The following is a 26,459-nucleotide window of genomic DNA, read 5'->3' as shown; positions in this document are numbered from 1 at the left end:
TAATCCCTACTCTTTTCCCCATTTCAAATCAAGTGTATCATTAGTTCAACCCTCCAAGTCCATATCTTCGAGCAATTAAAGCGACTTAAATCTGATACACATTCCTTTTTTTTTTGTTTTGTTTTTCTAGATTCCCTCCTCAACTCACATTGTCCTTTTCCTATATCATTCTCTTCTTTTTCTTACACTTCCCCGACCCCCACCCCCTTTCTCATACCAGAGTGAAACCTATTCTCACTACTTGTCAAGTATACTTTCCCTTTGTTTCTCTCTCTCTCTTCTTGTGTTATTTTTCACACACGTACACACAAAAGTGCACTACCAGAAATACAGATATTTACCAACAACAAAAATAAATTACACGAACGAACGAAAGAAAGAAGAAGAAAAAAAAAAAAATAATAATAATAATAATAAGAATAATTAATTTTAAAAATAAATTATTATAATAATACCAACAGTCTTTTCTCTTTTTCTCTTTTTTTTTCAATTTGTGTGAGCTACCCTTAAACATACTGATACCATTAATGCTAATAACTACTTTCAATTCGGGAACAGACATAGACAAAGACAACTATAACGAAAAAGAAAGAGGGAAACCAAATTACTGTCAATGTGTCTGTGTTTTTGTGTGTGTGTGTTTGTGTACTTGTGTTTATACCTCGTTTGTACTAGCACAAATGAGTCACGTGTGCAATTACATCTAGTACCCTATAATCCACATTGCATACACTACAATTCAATTCAATGTCTTCTTCTTGAGATACGTTAATGACCATAGTATATATAATCCAGAGTAAATGCTTATTTCCGCTCTTTAATTTCTCTTCTAGTATCTCAATCCCCTTCTTCAATACTACGAAATGGACACTTAGAGTTGAAAAAGTAAAATTAAATAAAAATTAAATAAAAAAAATTAAGAAAAATAATATGCGAAGCGGTGCAGTGCTGTGCTGTGCAGTGCGCTTGAAGCAGAGAGGCAATGGGAGAGAGGGTGAGGGAGTATAGCGAGGGTAAGACGCGAAAGGGGTGGTATATCGTGCAAAGTACTCTCTACTACCAACACGAGAAAATAAAAATATACTGGAGCTAGAAAACTAGAACATTATTCTGCAAGATCACGCGAGTGAACTTTTCCCAGTAATGAGCTTGTACTATGCTTCCAAATATTTATAACACATAAGGGAGGTCACGTTTCATAGCTAACGAGAAAAAAAAAAATGATGGAAATAAGCCCCTATCTATGACGTAGGAAATGGAAAAGACGAGCTCAGGGGGAGGAGAGGGAGGAGGGAAAAGTGGGAAACAACCGGACATTATTGAAAAACTTGGCAATGAAGTATTTCAAATTGGACTTAGTAATGACAAAAAAGGGAAACCAAAAGCAAGAGAAAGAGAAAGAGAAAGAAGTCATTCTAAAGTATATATTTGCATGTAATATCATCACACGTGCATCAAACCATTTTTTAGACTCATTGAGGAAATATAAAAGAACAAAAAGAAAATAAATAGTGGAAAATGACAAAAGAGGAGAAAAGAGAAAAAAAGAGGTAAAATCAATATGTCACGTGCCATATATATATATATACACCTATATATATCTACAACCATATTTTAATTGAATAGAACCAAACCACATATTGCTTGATTCATATGAAAAAGTAGTCGAAAGTTTTTGTTTTTTTTTAAAAAAAAAGGAAAAACAAAAAGAGAGAAATTAAAGAGGAATACTAGTATTTCCATTCCTCCAACTTTTATTTAAATTTGTACATGCAAAAGTTTTACCAAAACTTACAAAGATTACCCAATACACCAGAAGTCTAGAGCTCCTCTGCAGTTAAATCCTTTTTAATCCTAAAAGGTGCTCCTCTCCAATCAATCTCGTGTCCAATCATTGCAATGGCCCAAATGGGCAACGCCAACATTTCCCGCAAACACCAAACATAGAGCCATGATGCAAAACCTCGCGCCTGTTTTGCAAAACCTACTCTGTTCATCCATTGTGGCAAATATGCGATATTGTTATTACTCGAGTCCTTGACATGCGACATCAACACATTATATTGGACATAATCAGTTAATAACCATATAATCATATGCATCATAAACCATTTGATAGAAAACCATTGATGTAAGAAAAGTGTCGAAACGGCGTAGGTCCCATATACTCCGCACACAAGCGACTCTGTAGTTGGCTCAATCAATGTAGCTAAGAGCACCATATACTTCCTTACTCTGAGCCAGCGCACGCGTCGTTGAATATAATCGCGTATGCTATTGTTCTCTGGGTTCAATGGTTGGACAACAATGTCACCCGTGAGACCAGTTCTTCCATTACAGTTCTCCCATAATGCAATACCAATCATGTTATCCTCGCCAATATATCGTGCAAAAAATTTGATCGAGTTACCGGAAATTGCGCTTGACGTATATTCATAAGCGTCGCGTTTCACTTTTGGGTCTCTAAAAAACTCGGAATCCTTATATGGTATAAGTTTCACAGATTGGTCAAGATCTGATTTCCTATAGATGTTGGATTTACCATTGACACAAGGTGCTATCGACAAGTTGTTTAACGAGACATAGAATTTGGAATGAGAAGTATGGAGAAACATCTCATCTAATTTAGCGCCAAGTTTTTTTGCTCTCGAATAAAATTTTGAAGGTTTGGAGCTAGAAGAAGATGGTGGCGCTAGTGAAGGTGAAGATGGCGGTGGTGTTGGTTTCCGATTTGTCAAGTAGGAAACATTTTGTGGAGTTTCAGACTCCTCGTCCGATGCAGTCGGCGTAACTCTATTCTCCAACTCGTCCAAGGCCAAAAAATCACCACTTTCATCTGTATTAGAATCGGTGCACACTGCTAGTGGAACATGATGGACCAATTTCACTGGTCGCTGATCGCTAACTTTTCTCCCATTATTCAAATTTGAATTTAAGGTAATGACCGAATTCTTGAGGATATTCGAACTAGCCCATACATTACTATCCATCACCCACAAGATATCATATTTTGCCTTGAGGAACCCTTTAGCAAGATTGTTTACTTTGGGATTGGGGCCAAAGTGATCTTGGCTAACCTGTGCCTGTGCATTATAGTTTTCACTTATTAGAATCTCGGCATCAATCGTAGGGTATCTCCTAATCAATTTGCGAATGATGGGCAAACTAGGATCATTGGGGTTATCGACGCAGAATAGAATTTGAAGCTTAGAGAAAGGGTAGTTTTGCACAAACGATGATTCTAGACAAGAACCAAGCTCGGGGTCGATACCTTTGATAGGTCTAATGATTGTAACTCCTTCACAAGTGAGCAAATCTGTGTCGTTACTGTTTATATCTTTCCCGTCTTCTTCTGCTTCTGCTTCTTCTGCTTGTGCTTCTGCTTCTTCCACTATCTTGCTCTTGGTCTTGCTTCTACTTAGATATTTATTTGTTTGTAAATCTATTGGTGGTGCAAGCACTTTTCTGGATCTGAATTTTAGGAGGATTTCGCAAAAACCGGTATATGCTACAATGAGGATCACAAGGTACCATAGAAGGAAAAATATCCCCGTGAGATACCGCAGCCATGATAGTTCCTCCATTTAGTATGGTTCCCACAAGCTATGATTCAATAAGGTTAGACTGTTTCTTTAAGGTTGTAATTGGATTAAACTGAGACCCATCTCATGAAAAATTTCAGATTAAAAGGGAAAATTAAAGCCCACTTCCTTTTCCGAGGGAAATATATGCAACAGAGTTGTGCGTTAACAAATTAAAGTCAAACCTTCGCGTTTTACGTCACTCCGGTTAAGTTTTCTTCTTTTTTTTTGTCTGTTTTTTTATTTTGTACTCTCTCTCTCTCTCTCTCTATTTTCTTTTTTCTATTTTGAGTTTGTATTTCTCTTTGAGATCTGTCTACTATCACATCATGTGGTAGCTCAATGGTGATGAGAATTTGAGAATTTGGAAAGGTTACAAAATGTTGTGGATGTTTATTTTTTTTTTTGTTTTATATTTTTTTCGTGCCGATGATACTCAGTTCTGCGATAATATGGACGCGGTTAGTGCCGATATTTTTGCAACTTCTTTACAGGAGCAGAGGTTAATATGCTGAAAAGCTTTAAAATAGAATACAATTTCAAACAAGACATACCATGCTGGTAAGACGTGTCCATTTCAACTTTTTGGTGGCAAGTTGTTGTTGTTGTTGTTGTTTATGATGTTGTTTGTTTTCGCTTTAGAATCATCACAGGTTAATTTCTGCTCATTTAATCTTACTGATGAGAATCAAAAAATTAAAATAAAGGTTGATCATATTAGATCTTATGGTTAACGTAAGTTGTTGTTATATCACGTGATCAAGACCAGTAACTGCTAGGTATACTGTTACAGAATATTTATTTATTATCAAACAAAGAAAAGTCGAGACTATGACACATAATAGTAAACTTGGATTTCTACTCTTACCAACCAAATTTGTTTTCACCATCTATCAAATCGCATTGAATCAACATTACTGTTTTACAAAACTAACAAGATCAGAAGTATTAATTAATTTTTAGTGGAACAGCACTATAAGGTTACTTTCCCCCAGCTTTTCCTTTCCTCTCTTTTTCATCTCTTTATCTACTTAATTATTATTTGCGGACTTTTGATGTTAATTTATTTTCCGACTCCAAACCAAAAAAAGATATTTTTTAAACCATATTGAAACAAAAAAAAAAAAATAAAAAATAAAACAGAAAAAGGGCAAAACCAAAACTTTAGCAAAATAGATTGGAAAAAAAATATATCAGCTGAATGTAATTATTTATAAATGGGTATAGAACTGTGGTTTGGCTATTACCATTATTATTCTACTTTGTTCGTGTTCCGATTATATGGGTACAGAAATCATATGAGAATAGATTGTTGCTGGTAGAGTTTGATCAAGAAAGAGGATTCTCTCTCCCCACCCACACAATTGGTGATTTGATACGTAGTGTTTGGTCTAGACTAGACTAGACTAGACCGATACACCAATAACAAGCATTATCAGTTTCCCCCCTTTTTAATAAAATTCTATACATTTACCCACACTCACAGGTGTTAAAGTGTACATGAAGTTGCATGACTACATCAACAATGAAAGCTTAAGGATGTTATTTGTCCAGAAATTGTGGTGGTCCATGTGTATGATTGTGCCTCTGTGTCTGTGTGTGTCTGTATATATATATATATATTTGGGCTTGCCGCAAGTATATCCGTGGGATTTCCACCTTGTTGTTATCATCCCTTCTAAGCGCATTTCTCCTAGGGGCGTGAGAATAGGAGCCTAAGCGCTGTGAGAAAGTGTGTGCTGTATCTTGTGTTGAGCACATTGTATTGCAGTGTATTGTACTGTATTGTATTATATTGTATAGTATTGTATAGCACGGTTTGTTCCGCTTAGCCAAAGCCAAATCCAACATTAATAAAAAAAAAGAAAGTGAACAGCCCAAAAAAAACCAAAAAAAAATCATTAATAATAATAATATTAATATTAATAGTGAAAAAAAAATATATAAATAATAATACCAGATTGATTAGTCCTCGGTTTCGGTCTTTCCTCGATGGTCGTGCAAAACACAGATTATTAGAACGCACCCACACCGCAATAGATAGTATACAGAACCCACCCCACCCCACAAAATTCAGAAGAACTTTTGTGCGTGTTAAAATAAAGGATGGAGACTAGCGACACAAAACCAGTGGCCAACTTCTATCTACCACTAATGATATACTTTCATTTTGTAGAACAAAAGAAAGAAAAAAAAAAATTGGTCAAGAGGAAAAACACACTAAAGGTATCCAACATAAATACTCCCTCCAATTCCTCAAATTGAAAAAAAAAACATAAACTGAAAACGATTCAATCAAAATTAAAAGATAAAGTTCACTTTCTCCAATTTTTTTTTCTTCACAGAGAATTTATATCCCCACATCTTCCTTTTTTTTTTTTTTCCAAAGTTGAAGGTATTATCTATCTGGACACAAGCTAGATAGTTCTTATATCCTCCATTCTTATACCAAATGTTGAAGCTTGGCTTTACAAAGGCACAAATATCGACACATTTAAGTAAATCACAACAGATCAAATCCATTGTTATGCCTATTTTACAACAAACGAAACCATTATCGTCGCTGTCCGCTAGAGGCGAGACCTACAAATTGCAGTCTCAGCTACCAAAGTTGCCAGTTCCTGAATTACAAGAAACTGCCTCAAAGTATATCAAGACCATTGAACCATTTTTAAACCCACAGCAGTTGGCTGCTTCAAAGGCAAAAGTTGAGGAGTTTATACAGCCAGGCGGTGTTGGCGAAGAGTTGCAACAAAGATTAAATGCTTTTGCCAAGGGTAAGGATAACTGGTTAGCTGAATTTTGGGACGATTATGCATACATGTCCTATAGAGATCCAGTTGTTCCCTTTGTCTCGTACTTTTTTTCGCACAAGGATGTAAGAAACATTATTGGCGAGGACCAATTATTGAAGGCTACCTTAATTGCTTACTATACTATTGAGTTTGCTGAGAAGGTGCAAACCGAGGTTTTGGAACCAGAAGTTATCAAGGGTAACCCATTCTGTATGAATGCGTTTAAGTACATGTTCAACAACTCTAGAGTCCCCGCACCAGGATCAGACGTGACTCAACATTATGATGTTGACTCGAACAGATTCTTTATTGTTATTTACAAGAATAACTTTTATAAGGTTCCAACCCACAATGAATCTGGTCAAAGATTGAGTAAAGGAGAAATTTATAGCTACTTGCAGCAAGTTAAGAATGACCCAAGTCAACAGGGTATTGCTTTGGGTGCATTGACTTCGTTGAATAGAGACGAATGGTTGAGCGCTTATCAGAATTTGTTAAAGTCGCCAATCAATGAAGCCTCATTGACTGATATCTTTGCATCTACATTTGTCATTTGTCTTGATGAAAACACCCCAATCACCATTGAAGAAAAGTCCAAAAACTGCTGGCACGGAAATGGCCAAAATAGATGGTTTGATAAACCATTGGAGTTTTTCGTTAGTGCCAATGGTAACTCTGGATTCCTTGGTGAGCACTCGAGAATGGATGCTACACCAACAGTGCAAATGAATAATACTATTTTGAAGCAAATCAGTGAGACCAAGCCAGAAGAGTTGATTGCTGAGATTGGTTCTGTTGCTCCAAAGGTTGGTCCTGCTGATAAGTTGTCCTTTGACATTAACCCCACAACGAGAGCCAACATTGCCTCTGCGATTGTTAAATTTGACGAGACCATTGCTGCGCACGATGAAGAGATTTTCCAACACTATGGCTATGGTAAAGGTTTGATTAAGAAGTTTAAGTGTTCACCAGATGCATACGTGCAGATGTTGATGCAATTGGCTTACTACAAGTTGACTGGTAAAGTTAGACCAACTTATGAGTCTGCTGCTACAAGAAAATTCCTCAAGGGTAGAACTGAGACTGGAAGAACTGTTTCCAACGAGTCAAAGAAGTTTGTTGAGACATGGACTGATCCTAACTCATCTATTGAAGATAAGGTTGCAACTTTCCAGGCTGCTACTAAGCAACATGTTGCATACTTGTCTGCTGCTGCTGATGGTAAAGGTGTTGACCGTCATCTCTTTGGTTTGAAATCCATGTTGAAGCCTGGTGAGCCAGTTCCTGAGATTTTCCAAGATCCAATCTTTGCCTACTCACAAACATGGTACATTTCTTCATCGCAAGTTCCATCTGAGTTTTTCCAATCCTGGGGCTGGTCTCAAGTTATTGATGATGGATTTGGATTGGCATATTTGATCAATAATGATTGGATCCATGTCCATATTTCTTGTAAGAGAGGCAATGGATTGAAATCCGACCAGTTGAAGTGGTTCCTTGTTGACAGTGCTAACCAAATGCAAGATGTATTGGTTAAAGGATTGTTGGGTGACAAGGCTAAATTGTAATGGAGCCTTTAAGTTTGTGTAAAACAAGAACCCGAGGACAAAGCATTGGAAAAAAAAAGAAATGAAACAAAATTGAGGTGAAAGCACAGTTGGTCCTAAAGGTTTACAAAAAAGTCAATTATTGAAGATTGAAAGTATTTATTTTTATATAGTGATAGAAAATATGCTCTTGACACAGATCTTTGTTTTTTTTTTTGTCTTTTTGTCTTTCTTTCTTTTGTAGATATAAGTAATGGAATTGTTATGAAGTGTGAGGTAGAAGGTAGAATTACGGTAGCGCTTGTATTGATGAGAGTGGACCCTGCATTAATTGTTACACCAAGAGTTCAAGCGAAGCCTTCATGTATTCAATACTTCTATACTTTTGCCCAGTATGACTGAAAAACAAACTATCGAAAAGCTTCAAAGTATTATAACGGAAGTTAAACACATTCTTGTGAGTGAATGTTTTTGATTTCTATTGTTTTTGGGAAAGTATGCAAATCAATCTGTAAACAATACCTTATTAGTAAACCCTTTTTTCCCTCCATGTTCTTCGCTTCCATCTTCACCTTCGCACCTTCACACCTTCGCCTTTTCTGTTTTTCAACAAAAAAAAATGAAAAGAATTAAAATAGAAAACCATTAAAACCATATCAATAATTGATTATACAATTTATCAGCCTTTTCTCATTCTGATCAATTTATGAAGTATTTTGTTTTGTCTTTTTTCCTTTCATTGTTGTTGCTGTTTTCTTTTTTTGTGCGTATTTTGGATATACATCAAAATTTTGTTTATGATTTCACCTGTAAGAGGTATTTGGTTTGTTCCTTTAAAAGTGTTTAAGTGCATTCCATGCGTCTTTCATAATTGGTGTGTGTTAAACAATCGGACCTTTGTAGAACATTCCAATTCTTTACAGGGTATGTGCAACTTTACACTCCACTACTCCATCCCCTCCATTTGCCATTACTATTGCTGCTGCTAGTGTGTATGTATGTGTATGTGTGTTCTTTTTTTTTTTCTGGAAATTATTAAAAATGACTTCTTTAGTTTTTCTTTTCTTTGTTGAATTAGACGATGGAAAATTCATTTATTTATATTTGTTTGTTTTACTTCCACTTTTAGTCTTTTTGTTTGTAATTGGGGATGCAACTCGAAATCAAAGTGAATTAGACGATGGATATTGACGTTGGACTATTTACCGTTTTTAGCTTTGTTTACAAAACAATCAAGAAAGTCTCGAGGGCACTGTTCAAGATCTTATTTGTACCAAAAAAACGCAATACAATCGTTGAATGGTTGAGCAAACTGTCTGTTTGTTTGTTTGTTTGAATCTATACCTTCCCTTTCTTTCTTTTCACCATTTCTCGTTTCTGTTGAATTTTACAAAGAGTATGTTGCACTGAGATTTGTAATATACAAGCAATGCAAAGCAATTTTTTATCAAGACAAGTGAAAGTTATTGACCATTCTATCCTAGTGAAAAGTTACCAGTCTTGAATTCACAAAAATAGAAAAGTTCTCAAATCCGAGGCCCTTACAGAATCAAATATCCCGATCTGCACAACCGGTTGTTTGATTTGCTTTTATTTTTTTATTTTTTTATTTTTTTATTTTATTCATTTTGTGTTGCATGGTGATGAATGTGCAAATTGATGTGCACATCAGAATCCACAAAGTTATGAGAAATACGAATTGGAGGGGGAGGGGGGGGAAGGAAGGTTCGTCTTGACGACAATGTTCTTTTCAAAAAATACGTGACCCACCTTAACCACCATTTTGCCAATCTACTCGCCTGTGGTGTTCATATGGATATAATGAAGAGAGAAGTTGTGAATAGGGAATGTTGGTTCAGTCGATCAAGATAAGATATTGAAAGGGGGGAGGGAGAAAGGGAGTGGATGAGAGGAAAAGGGGGCAAAGAGCGAGAAAGAGGATATGTATTATCAGAAAGAGAGAGAGATAGAGAGAGAGAGAAGTATGAGTATAAAGATAAGAATAATGCTGTTGTAGGTGGTAAGCAAAAAAGAAACTATTTCCGAGAAATACAGTGTAAATGCGAAAGGGGGGGTGGGGGAGGAGAAGAAGTGGAGGAAAGAAAAAGGAGCAAGAGAGAAGATGATTAAAATGAATCGAGGTGGCAAGCAGGATAGTATTCTGTTTAGAGAGTTAACAAGCAAACAAGTTGACAAAAATTGCAAATATTGTAATATCCAATATGTCTTTCATTTTTACTTTGCAAAGCTTCTGGTGATTTAATCTGACCTTTATTAAAGTGCTGCTATATTCTACCTTTTTTTCTTTGTTTTATGTTCTCTTTGGCATCTCTATAACCCATCTCATCCTATTCTATAATGTGCAAATTTCGCTAGGTGGTTTTTTTTTCTCTCTCTTTTTCTCTTTTTCTTTCAAATTTCGAAATAAAAAATTTTCACATGGCAAAAAAAAGTGGTGGTTTTAAAGTGAGTATACAGGAATAGGATCATATATCCAATACGTTAGGGAGTATAAGCAAAGCTATGCAAGAGCAAAACTGTTTTGTTTGTGTTTGTGTTTGTTTTGTTTCTTCAATTTGGGTCGACTTATGGAGTTGAAATAATAAAAAAGGTGGGGAAGGGGTAGGGGGTTGGGGGGTTGGTCGGAGGAAAACAGAGGTGAATGGAGGGCGAGTTTAACTAATATTTGTTCTCACTTCTTGGCTGTTTCACTCCATAATTGCTGCCCACCCCTTCTTCTGGAGGACCAGAATGTTGCTACACTAGACTATGTCTTGTCTTGTTCTTCCAATAGTTGGAACCTATTTGCCAAAGGATGAGATGGCAAATCCAATTAAAGGAAAGTGGGAAGAATAAGATAGAGAGAGAGAACAGTATAGAGCAGGAACAAAGGTTGACTCTTTATTATTATTATTTCTTTTAGCTCTGATGGCACAGCATTGCGTGTAAAATGTGTAAATGGATTGGAGGATAAAGGAAGGGGTTTTGTTTTTTATGCTTATGCCCTTTTTTTTTTGTGTTTTTCAAACCTATTTTCTATTTCACAAGCTTTTGTTTATAGAGAGATATGGTTATGTGACTTGTCCTTTTACTTCTCCATTACCTCAACATAAAACAAAAACTAAAACATAAACAAAAAACAAAGAGTTAGAAATGTTTTAATGAGAATATAGGGAATGTATGTTATTAAAACACAAGATATGAAGAGTATATATTGTGTTGACGACCATTCGGATTAATCATAGACTTAAATAGGGAGGTTGTGCCAATAATAAACAAAATTCCAACCTCGTCAAAATAATGAATAGATGAAATAAAAGAGCAACAGGAACAAGAGCAAGAGCAAGAGCAAAAAACAAAAACTACATAGAAGAAAAAGGTTGGTATAACACCATTCAGTTTAAACGGCTACTAATATCAATTTACTTTGCAAACATTATAACAATGGTAAAAATAGACTAATATAGAATAAGTTGACTTCACATGAAGGTGGCTGATCTACATACTTTGCTCTCTCTCTGTCTTTCTCTCTAGCAAAGGCGTAGCCCATCATTTGCTCCATGAAATGCAATCATTTCATCTATCAGGGCAAAATGAAAACAACTGTCTCAAAAGGGGACTAACCATATTCTGTTGGAATAAGCATTCAAACATGGTCTTATCCAAATACATCATGCACAACGTACTGTGCACAGTACATTAAATGATATGCTCTTGTAGCTTATAGAAAGAAACAATTTGATTTAGGTTCTGATTTTGATTTGTTGATTTTGAACCTTGTTTAGTGATTTGTTGATTTATATTTTTTTATTTTTTTATTATTTTATTTTATTATTTTTTTAGTTTTTATTTTCCCAGTATTATTTATGGTCTTTAAAGCGTTGTCCATACAACGACATATGCACTTTTCCCTCCTGCCAACAGTTGACTTCAAAATGAAGTCAAGCGAGAGGACCAAGTTCTCAGCCCCCCCCCCCCCTGATACGTTTTCTTCCAAGTTACCATTAATTCAATTAATGTAATTGTTCAATTGTTCAATTGTTCAATTAGTTTAATTAATTATCCAAGTTCTTTCCATTTTTGTTTTGTCTCCATGTCAACCAAAGATAGGGTATTCCCAAATACAAATACAAAAAAAAAGGGAAAGAAGGGAAGATCATTTGTTGTAGTTAGGAGCAGGCGGGAGAGGCCAGAAAGAAATGAAATTAATAGATTAATTGCAGGATAAAGTGCTTGCATCATAGTTTCTCTTGATTGATCAGATATGTCTTTTGAAATAAAATTGAAAGAGAAAAAGGTTCTTTCAAAGCTTTGCACACGGAATAAAGAAGAGGATTGGAGAATAAAAGAAAATTGTTTAAAAGCAAAGTATGGTGTTGATCTATTCATAGTAATATTCAGAAGTCACAGTCTATACAAGGTTGGGTTTCCCATATTTCTTGTTGCTTATTCTTCAAGTATAGTTCTTTTCATGAATTATTGGTTCAGGGTTGGTTTAGTTTGCACTGCATTTGTTTTGTTTTGTTTTGTTTTGTTTTTGTGTTGATTTATGCATCCTGTTAAATTTTATTTTTTTTATTTTTTATTTATTTATTTTTATTTATTTATTTATTTTTTTTCTTTTATGATTTCTTCATTTGCCCAAATCATCATCATCATGTTGAAATCTATTTTCCTATCCTGTCCCTGTAGAGGTATGCAATATCCCACTTGTTCTTGTCCCCTAATGTATATAATATCAACACATTTCTAATCTAGTTAAGAAGATCTCTTACCACTTCCTTTCCTTCTTCTTCTTCTTCTTTTGTTGTTGGTTTTTTTCTTATGAAGAGGAAGAGAGATTACAGTTTTAATAAAGTTGTCCTTACAACTTGAATCATTTATCAACACAAGATCAGTCTCAGCTACCTCAAAAACAGTATATACAAACAAAACATACTTACATACATATACATATACACGTTTAGGTAGACAGCCAGACAAAGGTATACGTGTTTGATATTCAATTGACGAGCAAACACACAACATAAAAAAACATAGACACACACACACACACACACATTCATCTTCAGTCTACCAAATACTTTTCAACTCTAGCTATCATTTCTTCAATACCAGTAAACCTGATTTCAAAAAACAGACTGTAAAATAGGGAACACGTCTTGAAGAAAATAAAAGAAAGAAGGAAAAAATAATTATAACAAACCTGTATCGGAGTTACTTGGAAATTCACGTGCATCATACCATTCAAAGACTAAGCAAAACTCCCTGCGAAGTCGTCTTCAAAGCTAAAGTACATAACTTCAATCTCAGCCAAATCGATCAAGACATTCGATACACATATATTGGCACACAAGCAAGTATCTGTAGCCAAAAAGATTCAAGAAGAAAGTCATCCATATATATATATATATATATATATATATATATTGACAAAGGAGAAACTAATAATCATCGCTTTCGCCTAGATCTCAAGGGAGAAAGAACCACAGTAATTGGCATAGACCAACATACTTCAACGCACACCAGCATCAACTTGCTTGAACTCACCAGATACTTGAAAGAGTTTTTATACCCTCGGCCTCCGTCCTTCTTCCCCCGCTACACCTTTTACTTTTTTTTTTCATTTGTCCTCCTTTGGTTCTTCACCATTCTTGATAATCCCCCCCACCTCCCACGGACACATACTCCAAACTTTGCCAATAAGCTCAAGAAAGCGAGAATTTAAAGTCGTACCACAAATCTTAATTTCAAATTATTGTCTTGGATCCTTATTATTTTTCTTCTTATTATTTGTTTTTTTTTATTATTTATTTTTTTTTTTTTCTTGATTTCTTGAATTTTTATTTTGCAACCAAAATACAAATTTTTGCTTTCAAACTAAATTCAACAAATACCACCATTATAGCGAAAAATAAAATAATAATCATAATCATAATAATAACAACAATTTTTTATCGAATCCAAGTGTATTTTAACCCCAAGCAAACAGCAGTACTTGACTTGCCATTCTTGCAAACCCATCATTAATATACAAAGAAGAAGATTAAAGAATTAAACAACAGAAAGTTGTCAAAGGCACAGAGACCAACAATAAAGTTTAACTTAAATTCTCCACAATTACAAAAAACAAAATCAAAGAAAAGTTTAATAGCATAACCCACCCACCCCTTTTTGTTTTCCTTTGTCTTCACTTGTCTTCACTAGTCTTTTTTTTTAACATACTTTGTCAAAACAGAATAAATATTTGGCAAAGGTTGAACCTAGTTACCAGCAGTACCCCTGAGAAAAATATTATTTTACCCTTGAACTTTTTGATTATTATTATTCAATTGGGTAATAATATTTTTGCATCACTACTACAAAGACTTTAGAAAAAGTTAGTCATCCCTAGTTGGCGAGGCACTTGAATCTACCTTCCACCAATTTTGAATTGTTTAACCATCACTCCCCCCCCCTCCTCCCCTCCGCTTCTCCTCCCAATTTTGTTTGCTTGATCCTCACACAACCACTCGCTTTCCAGCTTTCCATCTTTCTTATAGATAATATAAAGGTCATCTACTTCTCGTGTTGATTGAGAATCTTTGAAAAAAAAATAAAAAAGTTGGGTCAATTGAAGTTTTGTTTGTTATTGTTGGTATTTATTTTTTAATTATTTTACGGCCATTATCATAATACTTTTGTGTTCTGCCTTTTGAAATCTACTATACATATATAATATCCAGGACTACGCAGTAACCAACTTGCTAGGCTAATCTGTTTTATTTTTGGAAAGACACCAAACAATATTTCATTATATATATCTAGTTGGAGTTTTGTCACCATTTAGCAACTAAAGAAGTTAAATTTTTGATTTACATCCCTCCTTATAGTTGACTAGTCAACCAAATTTATACAATCGTTTAACAATCCACTAAAGTATTGACGTACATCAAAGGTCAAGGAATACTAGATCAAGTGGAAACATAGAGACAGACAAACAAACAAAATCACATGAATATTTTGAAACTACATAGATGTCGACACCTCATAGATCTCATAAACGACAGAAATCTTCTGTTCTGAATCCAAGTCTCCTATTCAAACAGGAGCAAGACCAGTCTCAACCCCAGTCTCTGCCACCACATCCATTACCATCACTCAGTCATTTTCATGCGCCGCAACCTACAAGCACTACTGAAAATGACCCATACTCTAGTTTCAGCTTGCCGTCATCCAATGTTGGCAGTAACATTCAGCGGCCGCTTCCTATACGAGAATTTCAATACGAACCATCACACTCTCGTACTGGATCGTCATTGCTAAAGCGTGGGGCTTCGATTGCGTTCAATTCAACTGCAGAAACTCCACCTCTACCGATCCCTGCAACAACGACAACAACTGCCCAATATCTGCAACAACTGCAACAACAACTGCAACTGCAACTGCAACAACAGACTGCAACAACATATTACTACTCTTACGGCCACACTGACTCCTCTGAACAGTTTGCAACACTGGCACCGCCTACAAGTTCATCCTCAACAGCTGTAGCACAAGGTTACCAGCAATCGCATCTTCAGCAATCAACAATGGTGCCAATATATGGAGCACCATTGCTACCTACATCCAACATTGGTGGCCAAGTGACCTCATCACTAGCATACAATGTGTTCCCATCAACTACTGCATATACCCCGATTGAGAATTTTCAACAACAGCAACAGCAACAACAACAACAACAAACGCAGCCAGGAAACGTTTCCATATACTCACAACCATTTTCAACCCTGAGTTCAACAGTTGGTTCAAAGTTTCAACCTGCTTCAACATTTCTGGCATCTACAGCACCATCTAGCTCAGTGCCGGCGGTGCCGACGGTGCCTCCACATCTTCTTGGATCTTCAAATACTGGAACTAATGCAAACTCATCCATTATTTCAGCCGGAGTGTCCAATGCAGTCTCTTCTCCGTCGAGACATCAAAAGAATAACCTTTCTATATCATCTCACCTTACTTTGTTCAGCTTGAATAGCAACAACACTCCAGCAGATACACTTGATTACCAGAAAAGAGCTATTGGAGCTGACACTACACTCGTCCTTAATGACTTACTCCATTCACTTATTGGGGTTGATGGATCAAACATCAACAATTTCCTATTGACGATTCTTTACAAAATCAACTTACCTTTTCCCTTGGATGATTTTTACAATTTACTATATAATAGTGATAGACAAAGGCCATACATTAGCAATTTCAATTTCCACCTGAAACTAGACAGAACACCTGTATCTCCAAGTAGCACAGAAATCAGTGTTTATGTGATAAATCTGATTCTCAACACCTTTAAAAATCCAACATCCCTAAATGAAATTTTCCCTACTCAAGAGGAAAAGGAGAATAAATTGGTCAATATAAATTATCACGAGCTTTTGCGAACATTTCTTGCAATTAAGATCTTGAATGATATCATGATACAATTACCATTGAGTGCAGATGAGGATCCTCAAAATTATTTTATTCCTAGATTATCCATCTACAAAACTTATTTCATAATCTGTCACAAGCTAATTGCAAGCTATCCAAGTTCTTCAAACACTACAAACGAACAGCAAAAATTAATTTTGGGACAATCCAAATTGGGAAAACTAATCAAATTGGTATATCCCAACCTTCTTATAAAAAGATTAGGTAGTCGTGGGGAGTCAAAGTACAACTATTTGGGGGTTGTTTGGAATGAAAACATAATCAATGACGCAATGAAACAATTGTGTGACCAACATGACATTTCTGATCTAAATGAAATATTCAGTAGCGAGCAAAGCGGAATTAACAAACCTAACCCTTTTATGCCGGCACCTTTAGGTGCACCGCCTGCAGATGTTATACCATTATTGAATACACCTAGAAAAGGAAGTCGTGGTAGTGGTGGCTCTGGTGGTGGACAAGGTAGTCACGGTGGTGGTGGTGGAGGTGGTGGTAGACAGGGTAGTCACGGTGGTGGTGGCCATAGACGAAGCATATCCAAACAAAGAACTCGGTCCGGAGATATTGGCATTCCCGAAACAATACTCTCTGAAGGACCAGTTATTGCTCATGACCCAAAAGATATCCCTGACTTGACTAATAAGGACAAGTCTGCGACATATCCGATAACATCTCCAAGGCTATCATTTGTTAAGCCGTTCTTGATGTATCCGTCTGAAACAACTTTTACTGTTTTGTCCAGACACAGTGAAGGAGAGAATTGGTTTCAAACTCTTCTTGATCAATTATACACTAAAAGTTCAGCATTTAATAGAGATTTAATCCAGCTGATACTTTTGAATAATTCCAACTTGCATACTAGCTCCAGCATATTGAGAAACTTGTTGGACTCTGTCATATTACCATTGATTTATAAAAGAAATGATGATACAAATACTGAATATACAGAAAGACAACACGAGAAATTGGATCTAATGTTGTACCTTATCATCATATTAGAAGTATTACCTCACCTATTGCTAATTAAGGCTTCAGCTGATATTAATCTTTTAAAGAATCTTCGTTTAAACTTATTGCATTTGATCAACAACTTCAATGTTGAAGTTAGAAACATCAACTCGCATCTATTTCCACTGTCAAATTCAACCATTTTTCTTATCATTTTAAAGAAACTTATCAACTTGAATGACTTGTTGATTACATTTATCAAGCTTATTAGTAAGAAATCGTCACGGAGTCTAATGTTATCTGATATTGAAAATTTTCTCAAGATGAGTTCACAAACAATGAAGTTTGAAGACAATTCCACCAATAATAATCCGCTGAATTTCTTTTTTAATTTGAATACTACATCGATGGGAGAGGTTAATTTCAATTTCAAAAATGATATTCTTTCAAATGATTTAATTTATACATTGATTGGGTATAATTATGATCCCAAAGTTAACGACGAGTTGAAATCATCAATATCAATGAATTTTATAAATGATGAAATCAACATTGTTGACGAGTTTTTCAAAAATGATTTGCTTATGTTTTTAACTTCTGATTACGATTATGGCGACGACTCGGAAAGTCATAGAAGGCGTGAGTCTCAAGCGTTGCATGAAGAAACTGAAACAGAAGAGACTCAAGCTGACACTTTACCCTTCCAAACTGGGGTTTCACTAAATGCACCCACATCACAAGACTCAAGTAGTGCAGAAACAGTATTGACGATAGCTGAGATGAATAAATTAAATTCACTTATTGGTTTAATCGATAAGAAATTGCTCTCGACTCATTTCAAGTCAAGATACCCAATACTAATTTACAACAACTACATTGCATACATCTTGAACGACATTCTCAAGTACATTTTTCTTAAACAACAACAAAGCCAATTACAGCTGCAACAGCAACAGCAGCAACATTGGAAGAGACTGAATGAACATATGGGTGGCAGTGGCAGTAGCAGTGGCGTAGGTGGTGTTGGTAGTAGTAGTGGTGGTGGTAGTGGTGGTAATGGTGGTGATGGAGGCAACAGCAGTACTGATCCACATGGGTCTTCACAACAACAAAGTGGACATGGCGGAGGTGAGAATAGTTTTGGAAACTGGTGGGTTTTTAACTCCTTTATCCAAGAGTATATGAGCTTGATGGGTGAGATTGTTGGCCTTCGCGACTGCATAAACCAGTAAAAGACTTTTTGATCATATTTTTGTGGACATATGTTATATATATATATATATGTACAGGAGTAAAAAAAAAATTGCATAAGTGTATCCAGTACTCTTAATTGTAAATTATAGTGATGATGATGAGGAAGAACATGGATGTCTTTAGGGTGAAACTGAGTGCTTTACACTCTAGTTTCTGCTTTTTCAACTTTACTTTACTTTACTTTACTTGATTTTGTCTTAAGCGGCTGCAGAACGTTTAAATCAAGAATAAGTTATGTGACTACAATGTGCCTCTGCTTATGTAAGAAGTGCTCGGAATTTTTAAAATTACCGATTTTGGAATATATATCCGAAATCATTTTCAACAATAAAACCCTCCAGCTTCACATTTTTTTGTTTTTTTTTTTTTTATTATTATTATGATTATATTTTGTTTCGCTTTGTCTCTTTCTTTCCTTTCGCAATTCCAAGCCAACCCCCACCCTCATCCACTGATAGATTCACTTTCTTATCTTTCCTTCTTTTCCGCTTTTTTGACTGGTAAAACTTATTTAAGATGTCAGGAGTATCGCAATATTGTTTTCTGTTTCTTTTTTTTTGAAGAAAAAAAAGAAATTGATCTTTGCTCTTTTGATTTATTGAAGGTTCTATGGAATGCAATAATTCAAGCAGTTGAAAGCATACTAAACAATGGAACACAAATCAGTAATAATAATTGGTGGCGGTATGTCAGGTATCAAAACTGCCATTGATCTTTTTCACGGAGGTGTTGAAGATACCTTAATTTTGGAAGCTAGATCTCGACTTGGCGGGCGAATATTATCAAAAGAATCACCTAGTAATAATGGTGTAGTATACGATTTAGGTGCGAGTTGGTTCCATGATGGATTGAAAAATCCATTGTTTGAAAAGTCAAAAAAATTGGGAAATATAGATTACTATTTTGATGATGGCAAGTCTGCATTCTATAGTGCTACTGAAGATGGGATAGTCGAATCTTGGAAATTTGACGCAGTTGTTGACGAGTTTTACACGTACTCTGCCTTGACATATGAATCAGACCCAGACAAGCAAGATATGTCTATTAAAGATATGTGGAAAGAATATAGCTCACAATTTGATGATCGACTCAATGAAAACCAGAGAAAACATGCACCAGCAGTGATTAGAATGTGGACAGAGCTCTGGCTGGGTGAGAGCTGGGATCAATTATCGGCAAAGCTCTCGTTGGAGAGAAACTCTATGCACCATTTAGGCAGAAACATTTTTATCAAGAGTGGATATACAAAGGTTTTAGAAAATGAATTGAATGAGCTACCGGAATCGTATAGAAGAGCCTCGATTAAACTCGAGGCACAAGTAAAGAAAATAGATTTTTCAGATCCAAAAAGAATCAAAGTGCAACTATCCAATGGTGGTAAAGAATACAGTTGCGACTATTTGGTGGTTACTGTGCCTCAGACAGTATTGGCCATTACTGAAAAAGATGATCCTCAGTATATTGAGTGGACTCCAAAGGTACCCACTCCGATCTCTGAGCTGATTAAGGATTTGAAGTTTAGCTCATTGGGGAAAGTAGTGCTTGAATTTGACGAGTGTTTTTGGCCAAAAGATTTTGATCGTTTTTACGCACTAACAACAAATTTCCCAAAAGTAGATGTTAATGACAATGGCTGTAGTGAAACCATAATCGAGGCTTGGGATTTTCCAGCACTATTCCTAAATTTTCAAGCCATTCATAATGTTCCGGCGCTTGTGATATTGACACAACGGCCACTTTCCGGCTATATAGAAGAATTATTGCAAAGGGGTCATAGTGATAAGGTATGGCACATCTATAAACCCATATTAGAAAAAATTGCAAAGAATTCACAAATCCCAGCCCCTACTAATATTTTGTGTTCACCATGGAATGGCGAAAAGTACAGTAGAGGCTCATATGGAACCAGTTTAGTCGGTGCTGAAGACTCTGCGGCAATCGTCGAGAAATTTCAACAAGGATTCCAAAACAGAATCAGATTTGCTGGCACCGAGACAATGGGCGACACTTCATCCGGTTGTGTACATGGAGCTTGGTATAGCGGACAGAGAGAAGCTAAAGCTATTTTGAAATCGATGTCGAGCGGAGAGAAGGAGGTGCTGGCAGAGAGCAGATGATAAAAGGACCAAGGACTGTTCCATGTCAAAGCAAATGGAATAAAATAGAATAAAACAAATAGTATAAATAAATAAATAAATTAAGTAAAGTTAAACCAAATAGATTGAAAACAATTCCATAGTCTTAGCAAGAGGGGTTAGATACATATCTATATATATCCATATGTCTATGTATATCAAAATTATAATTGTATTAAACTATGCAAGACATACTTATTTTGTATAACTTTCTACATATATGTAGGGTTGCTGGATTACAGTTGGTAGCTGTTTTATGCACGTGCAATAAATTTTGAAGATCATCACAAAGTCGTACAACGAATAAGAACCCATTTATCATCAACCATCCACCATCTATCATATATCGTATATCATATACCGTGTACCGTACACGATAAACACCGCGACCCGTTTACAATCTTACATTCCCATTTTTATTTTTTTTTTCTATCAATAATGCATCAACGATTACCAAACTCTATCAAGATTCTAGCTGGGAACTCGCATATAGATTTATGTGAAAAAATTGCAAAGAGATTAGGTATAAACATAGCAAGGGTTGGTGCCTTTCAATACACAAACACAGAGACAGCCATCGCTATCGGTGAATCTGTTCGAGATGAGGACGTTTACATTGTTCAAACCGGATGTGGCGAAATCAACGATTTTTTAATGGAATTACTATTCATGATCAATGCTTGTAGAACTGCAAGTGCTCGAAGGATAACTGCAGTTATACCAAATTTCCCCTATGCGAGACAAGACAAAAAGGACAAGTCAAGAGCACCAATTACTGCAAAATTGATTGCAAACTTGTTACAAACGGCAGGATGCGATCATGTGATTACGATGGACTTGCATGCGAGTCAGATCCAAGGGTTCTTTAGAGTCCCTGTCGATAACTTGTATGCTGAACCGATTGTATTGAGGTATATTCGCGAAAATTTCAACAAAGACGATATTATCATGGTGAGCCCCGATGCAGGAGGAGCTAAAAGGGTTGCGAGTCTAGCAGATAAATTGGATGTCCAGTTTGCATTGATCCATAAAGAAAGACAAAAGGCCAACGAAATCTCAAGAATGGTGCTCGTTGGTGATGTCAAGGACAAAATCTGTATACTAGTTGACGACATTGCTGATACTTGTGGTACTCTATGTAAAGCTGCCGATATCCTACTTGATAACGGCGCCAAAAACGTTGTTTGCATGGTGACACATGCAATCTTTTCTGGGAATGCTATTGAACGACTCAACAACTCGAGATTGGATAGAGTAGTTGCTACAAACTCGTTGCCTATTGAGGATAAACTTGCAAAGTGCAAGAAATTGGAAATCTTGGACATTAGCCCGACATTAGCTGAGGCCATAAGGAGATTGCATAATGGTGAAAGTGTCAGCTACTTGTTCAACAATGTGCCTGAATAAATCGGCAGGTTCATGTTTATTTATATAGATGTACAGTACAACTTTGTTATTTTATAAACTTTGCTTGTTTCTTTTTCCATTTTTTTAATTAATTACCCAATCGTTCAATTGTTCATTCAATTGTTCATTCATTCAATCAGTAATGTATGCTAGTTTTTATACATTGATTTACTTACTATTCCATATATTTAGATATTGACCCGCTTTTTTCGGACGATTTATTTGCTTTTCCTCTCGGCCTCGGCCTCAACCATATACCAAGTCACTCCAATACTTAAGTGGAAAGGGTTTGCTTCAAAAGAAGCAAAATTATCCTCCGTGACCCTGTATTCCACAATGCTTTTTGCACGACCAATAAACCACTCTTTTGCATTCAAAGCCGGGTTTTTTTCTACCTCATCATTGTTGCCATTACCATCACCATTACCATTTTTTAAAAAATAATGTGGAGACCCAACATTAAAAGCGGCCCATGGTTGATTTGTATTGTGGTCTTCATTAGCACCAGAACCATTTTCAAGTTTGGTTGGCAAAAATAATAACAAATCACCAACTTCAAAATTCTTTATTGCTATCTTGTTTCTCGTTCGCGAATGAAACTTGTTTATTTCTTGATCCTTAGCTTTCAAATCTTTGCTTATTTTCTTGGCAAACCCTTCGACGTCTTTAAATCTCTTTAATATTGCATTGACAAAGAATTGAGTACTAGTCGAATGTTGGTCAACTAAATGGACATTTTCTGAGAAACTAATCACTTTCAAGAATTCTTCAAGCTTTGAAGGTGCATCCAAACGGAAATTTTCATCAAATGCAGTTCTTAGTTTCTTGGCATTTTCTAAATGCTGGTCACCTACATCAGTGTTACAGGCGGTTTTGTCGCCAGTTCCAATACCTTTATCGTCATTGCCATTTTCAATTCCAAAAGAAGAATAAAAACTATCTGGCATGCTTGTTTGAAGAAGTGGTAGATCGTCCAACCAATTTAATTTTGCTTTTATTTCTTCAACAACTCGTGAGTTTGGTATATTGTCGGTAGAATGAACTGATGGCGATGTTGGGTCAAGGTCACCATTGCTCAATTTTTTTGACTTGAGCCCCTTAACGCGCTTAATCTTATAAATTTTATCCTCCTTCACCAAAAGCAATCCCATTGACTCCAATATAACACAAGTTTCCCTAAAGTTGTCATACAACTTACCAACAAGAAACTTGATAATTGTCATAAAATTAATACTGGTTTTATATAGATCATCCACAACACTTTCGTGCTTTAATTGTTTTGTTTGAGTCAACTCCATCAAATTCTCATAATCATCGCTGGCTTCTTCAAATTTAGCCTTCCACCTAGCAATATCTTCAATATACTTGTTGCGCTCAAGTGCAAACTCCGCCTCCTTTGACGACATATTTGATAAAAGGTCATTTTTCATCTTGGACGAATCGTTTAATTCATTGCGAAGAGCAGAAACAAGTTTAGTCAGCTGCTCCAATTTATGTTTTAAATCGGCAACGAGATTAGCTTCAGCAGTTTTTTCATCCGTCAAATCACGTATTTGGGCATTCTTTGCAGTAACTTTGCTCTCGAGATTCTCAACCTCCTTCTTGTCTAATTTAGATTCTAGTTTCTGAAGTCTAAGCTTTTCTTCACCATCCTCAATAACTTGATTCAATTTATTAACCTTATTATTGTGCGAGACTTTCATGTCTTCTATTTGCAATTGTAGCTGTGCAATTTCTTGGTCCTTCACTGCGATATCCTTCAAAAGCGTTTCGTTGGTTGCTTTTAGATCTGAATTAATTTTCCGCAACTTGATATTATCGAGATGCTTATCAATAGAAGAAGATTCAAGTCCATGAGCTCCCTGAACCTCTTGAGAGTGGGCTGAGCTCGGTTGAGATCCTCCGTTTCTTGATGTTGATGGATTTCTTGAGAGAAGTTTAGTCGGGTCTGTGAGCGGGGTTTGCGAAGCTATTTGCTTTGAATCCACAATAAGACTCATCCTATTATCCAGGTTATTCCGTGTCACTGGCCAACTGTTGATGTTGCGATATTGGTATTGATGAAGTAGGCTTTCTAGCTTATTGATTCGGGACTTGAGCTCTCGTACTACAGTATATTCTGCTTCCACCGCATTAACATTCATATCGCTTCTGCTTCCATCGCCTGGCCCACTACCATCGGTCTTTGGACTTGATAGTTTAATATGTCTCAAGGAAGAGACTCCTCTTGTAATGTACTTCATCGTTTCAGTTGATGCTTTCATTTCTGAATACCTCTTTCGGAGCTGCTCGGCACATGTCTGCCCAAAGGAAGACTCCTCAATAAGTTGTATATATTTCAAAATATCATCCCTCTGCACATCTATACCTTCAAGTATAGGTACATTAATATTGCTTTTGCCAGAAAATGATATATCAACAAAAGGTATTCGGGACAGTAGTACCGTGTATTGCAGCAGCTGCTGCTGATGCTGCTGTTGTTGTTGTTGTTGTTGTTGTAGGAGTAGCTCTCGAAGTTGTTGTCGAGGTTTAATTATTGACAATTTTTCCATCCCATATCTGAGGTTCCATAATTTACGAGCGTTATTTTCGGCATCGACTATGCTTGCCAATTGCTCAGAAACATTGTCAACGATCCCTTTTGCAAAAAAATCATTCCATTCATATTGTCTTCTCCTTTCTATTAAACAATATCCAAAAATCAAGGGCAAGTCTTTTACTAATGTAAGCCTATCATCGTGAATTTTAATATCAGCAATATTTTTTATGCTATCATTGGCACTAGATGGTTGCTTGTCTGCTTGTCTGCCTATTTGTTCACTTCTTTGTTCCTCAGCAAGTGACTTATAAGCAGTTCTAAAATTTACCATCCTCAACTGTATATTCGCAATAGTTCTGAAAAGTGTTGGTCCTTCCTTTGTGAGCCTTTTTCTAAAATCTAGTAAATCATTCAAGTTCGATTGCATCTGAAAGGCCATTTCCTCTAAAGCTTTCGAGGTTTGGTTCTTTTGGGTACTATAGAATTGTTTTAATTGCACAATGGCGGTAGACTCTAATTCTGAGCTCTTTTCAAGAATACTTTGCACCGTTGAGCGAACATTTTGTAACAACTCATCGCTCTTGAGACTCTTGAATTTTTTAATTGATTCGCCTCTTAATTCTTCAATCGCTTGGTCAACCCTATGACGACTATCATCAACTTCCTTTGTTACACGTTTCAAATCTTCAAACTGCTTAACCACAACAGGAAGATGTTTCAGATTATGGTCTGCAGACATTTTGAGACTTTTGTATTCAATAAAGTCTACTAAATTTATATGACTGCCATTAACCATAACTGGAGGAAATTGTTGCAATGTCTTGAAATTCGCCAGTAGATGTGAGTGAGCATTTTTGTAATTGAGTAATTTGACATAGTTATAATGGTGGTAAAATCCTTGGGTAATGTCATCAATAAACTTGCCAGCAAATTGTAAGATTGATGTTAATGATTGAAATATAGCATTGATTTGCTTAATTAGACTAGAACATTCTTCTCCTATCCTGTTACACTCGTCTAGCAAGTTTCGAGCCCAGTTATTATAAACCCGGAGAATACCCTGTAAATTCTGTTCGTTCACAACCGCGTTGGCTACTGACAATGATGGTGTCTCGAATGTTGTTGTTGCTGCTGTTTCTGTTCTTAACGGCAGGGCATCTATTTTTTTAGTTCTTTTATTCTGGTAATTTGAGTCGCTCAAGTATCCTTGTAAAACTCTTTGATCAATCTTGTCAGCGAATAATCTCTTATCAAATACCAAAACATCGCTAGTTTCATTTATATGGTTGAAATTTACTTTGATGCCAAATGAACTTAGTAGAAACAAATTCTCTACGCCATCAATAGAAAAGGCTTGGATCAAATACTCTTTAAAGTTGCCGAGACTATGGAATCTAATGGGTTTGGGTATTTTGATGGATACACCGTTGTGTGCGTTGTAAACAGTCAAATATGATATCGTGGACATTTTTTGGTTGAAATGTACTATTGCAATTTAATTCTTTCAATGTCAAATAACTTATCTTTGCTTTAAAAATGTTTAAAGGATTTACCCTAGTTTATGTAGAAGTCACTAGTATCGAAAGGGGAGTTTGCAGTTTGCTATTAGGTGTATTCACATGAGCGTAAAACGAGCTTGTAAAGATAAAAAAGGGTATATGTGTACCGTAGTGTTCGAATGTGCTTCTCTTTCTTTCTTTCTTTCTTTCTTTCTTTCTTTCTTAGTCTTTTATTATCGGATTAGTTGTGGCTGCTGTAGCATTGTTAAATGGTGGTAGCAGCAA

The 26,459-nt window shown here is 35.9% G+C and overlaps 6 protein-coding genes across 6 annotated transcripts; 4 read left to right on the top strand and 2 right to left on the bottom strand. All coding sequences in view use genetic code 12, as the record gives it.

The window, feature by feature from the left end:
* Positions 1–1,820: 1,820 nt before the first annotated feature.
* On the bottom strand, positions 1,821–3,570 carry HSX11 (Ceramide glucosyltransferase; the record flags this gene model as incomplete). Its single annotated transcript, XM_061119516.1, has 2 exons — positions 1,821–3,407; positions 3,562–3,570. The coding sequence occupies 2 exons, from the start codon at positions 3,568–3,570 to the stop codon at positions 1,821–1,823; spliced, it is 1,596 nt and encodes a 531-aa protein (XP_060975499.1).
* Positions 3,571–6,033: 2,463 nt separating this feature from the next.
* Positions 6,034–7,944, top strand: CAT2 (Carnitine O-acetyltransferase mitochondrial; the record flags this gene model as incomplete). The annotated part of the gene is made up of 1 exon (XM_001524330.1): positions 6,034–7,944. One exon carries the CDS (start codon positions 6,034–6,036, stop codon positions 7,942–7,944), a length of 1,911 nt encoding a protein of 636 aa, XP_001524380.2.
* Positions 7,945–14,939: 6,995 nt separating this feature from the next.
* Positions 14,940–18,572, top strand: PVL30_004071 (uncharacterized protein; the record flags this gene model as incomplete). Its single annotated transcript, XM_001524328.2, has 1 exon — positions 14,940–18,572. One exon carries the CDS (start codon positions 14,940–14,942, stop codon positions 18,570–18,572), a length of 3,633 nt encoding a protein of 1,210 aa, XP_001524378.2.
* Positions 18,573–19,244: 672 nt separating this feature from the next.
* On the top strand, positions 19,245–20,711 carry PVL30_004070 (uncharacterized protein; the record flags this gene model as incomplete). The annotated part of the gene is made up of 1 exon (XM_001524327.2): positions 19,245–20,711. The coding sequence occupies one exon, from the start codon at positions 19,245–19,247 to the stop codon at positions 20,709–20,711; it is 1,467 nt and encodes a 488-aa protein (XP_001524377.2).
* A 456-nt stretch (positions 20,712–21,167) lies between these two features.
* Positions 21,168–22,136, top strand: PRS4 (ribose phosphate diphosphokinase subunit prs4; the record flags this gene model as incomplete). The annotated part of the gene is made up of 1 exon (XM_001524326.2): positions 21,168–22,136. One exon carries the CDS (start codon positions 21,168–21,170, stop codon positions 22,134–22,136), a length of 969 nt encoding a protein of 322 aa, XP_001524376.1.
* Positions 22,137–22,354: 218 nt separating this feature from the next.
* On the bottom strand, positions 22,355–26,143 carry ATG11 (oligomeric, coiled-coil, peripheral membrane protein; the record flags this gene model as incomplete). Its single annotated transcript, XM_001524325.2, has 1 exon — positions 22,355–26,143. The coding sequence occupies one exon, from the start codon at positions 26,141–26,143 to the stop codon at positions 22,355–22,357; it is 3,789 nt and encodes a 1,262-aa protein (XP_001524375.2).
* Positions 26,144–26,459: the final 316 nt, after the last annotated feature.

This window comes from Lodderomyces elongisporus, chromosome 5 (genome assembly GCF_030384665.1).
Source record: "Lodderomyces elongisporus chromosome 5, complete sequence".
Lineage (NCBI taxonomy): Eukaryota > Fungi > Ascomycota > Pichiomycetes > Serinales > Debaryomycetaceae > Lodderomyces > Lodderomyces elongisporus.
The sequence above is the reverse complement of the archived record's forward strand: the minus strand, read 5'-3'. Positions and strand labels throughout refer to the sequence as shown.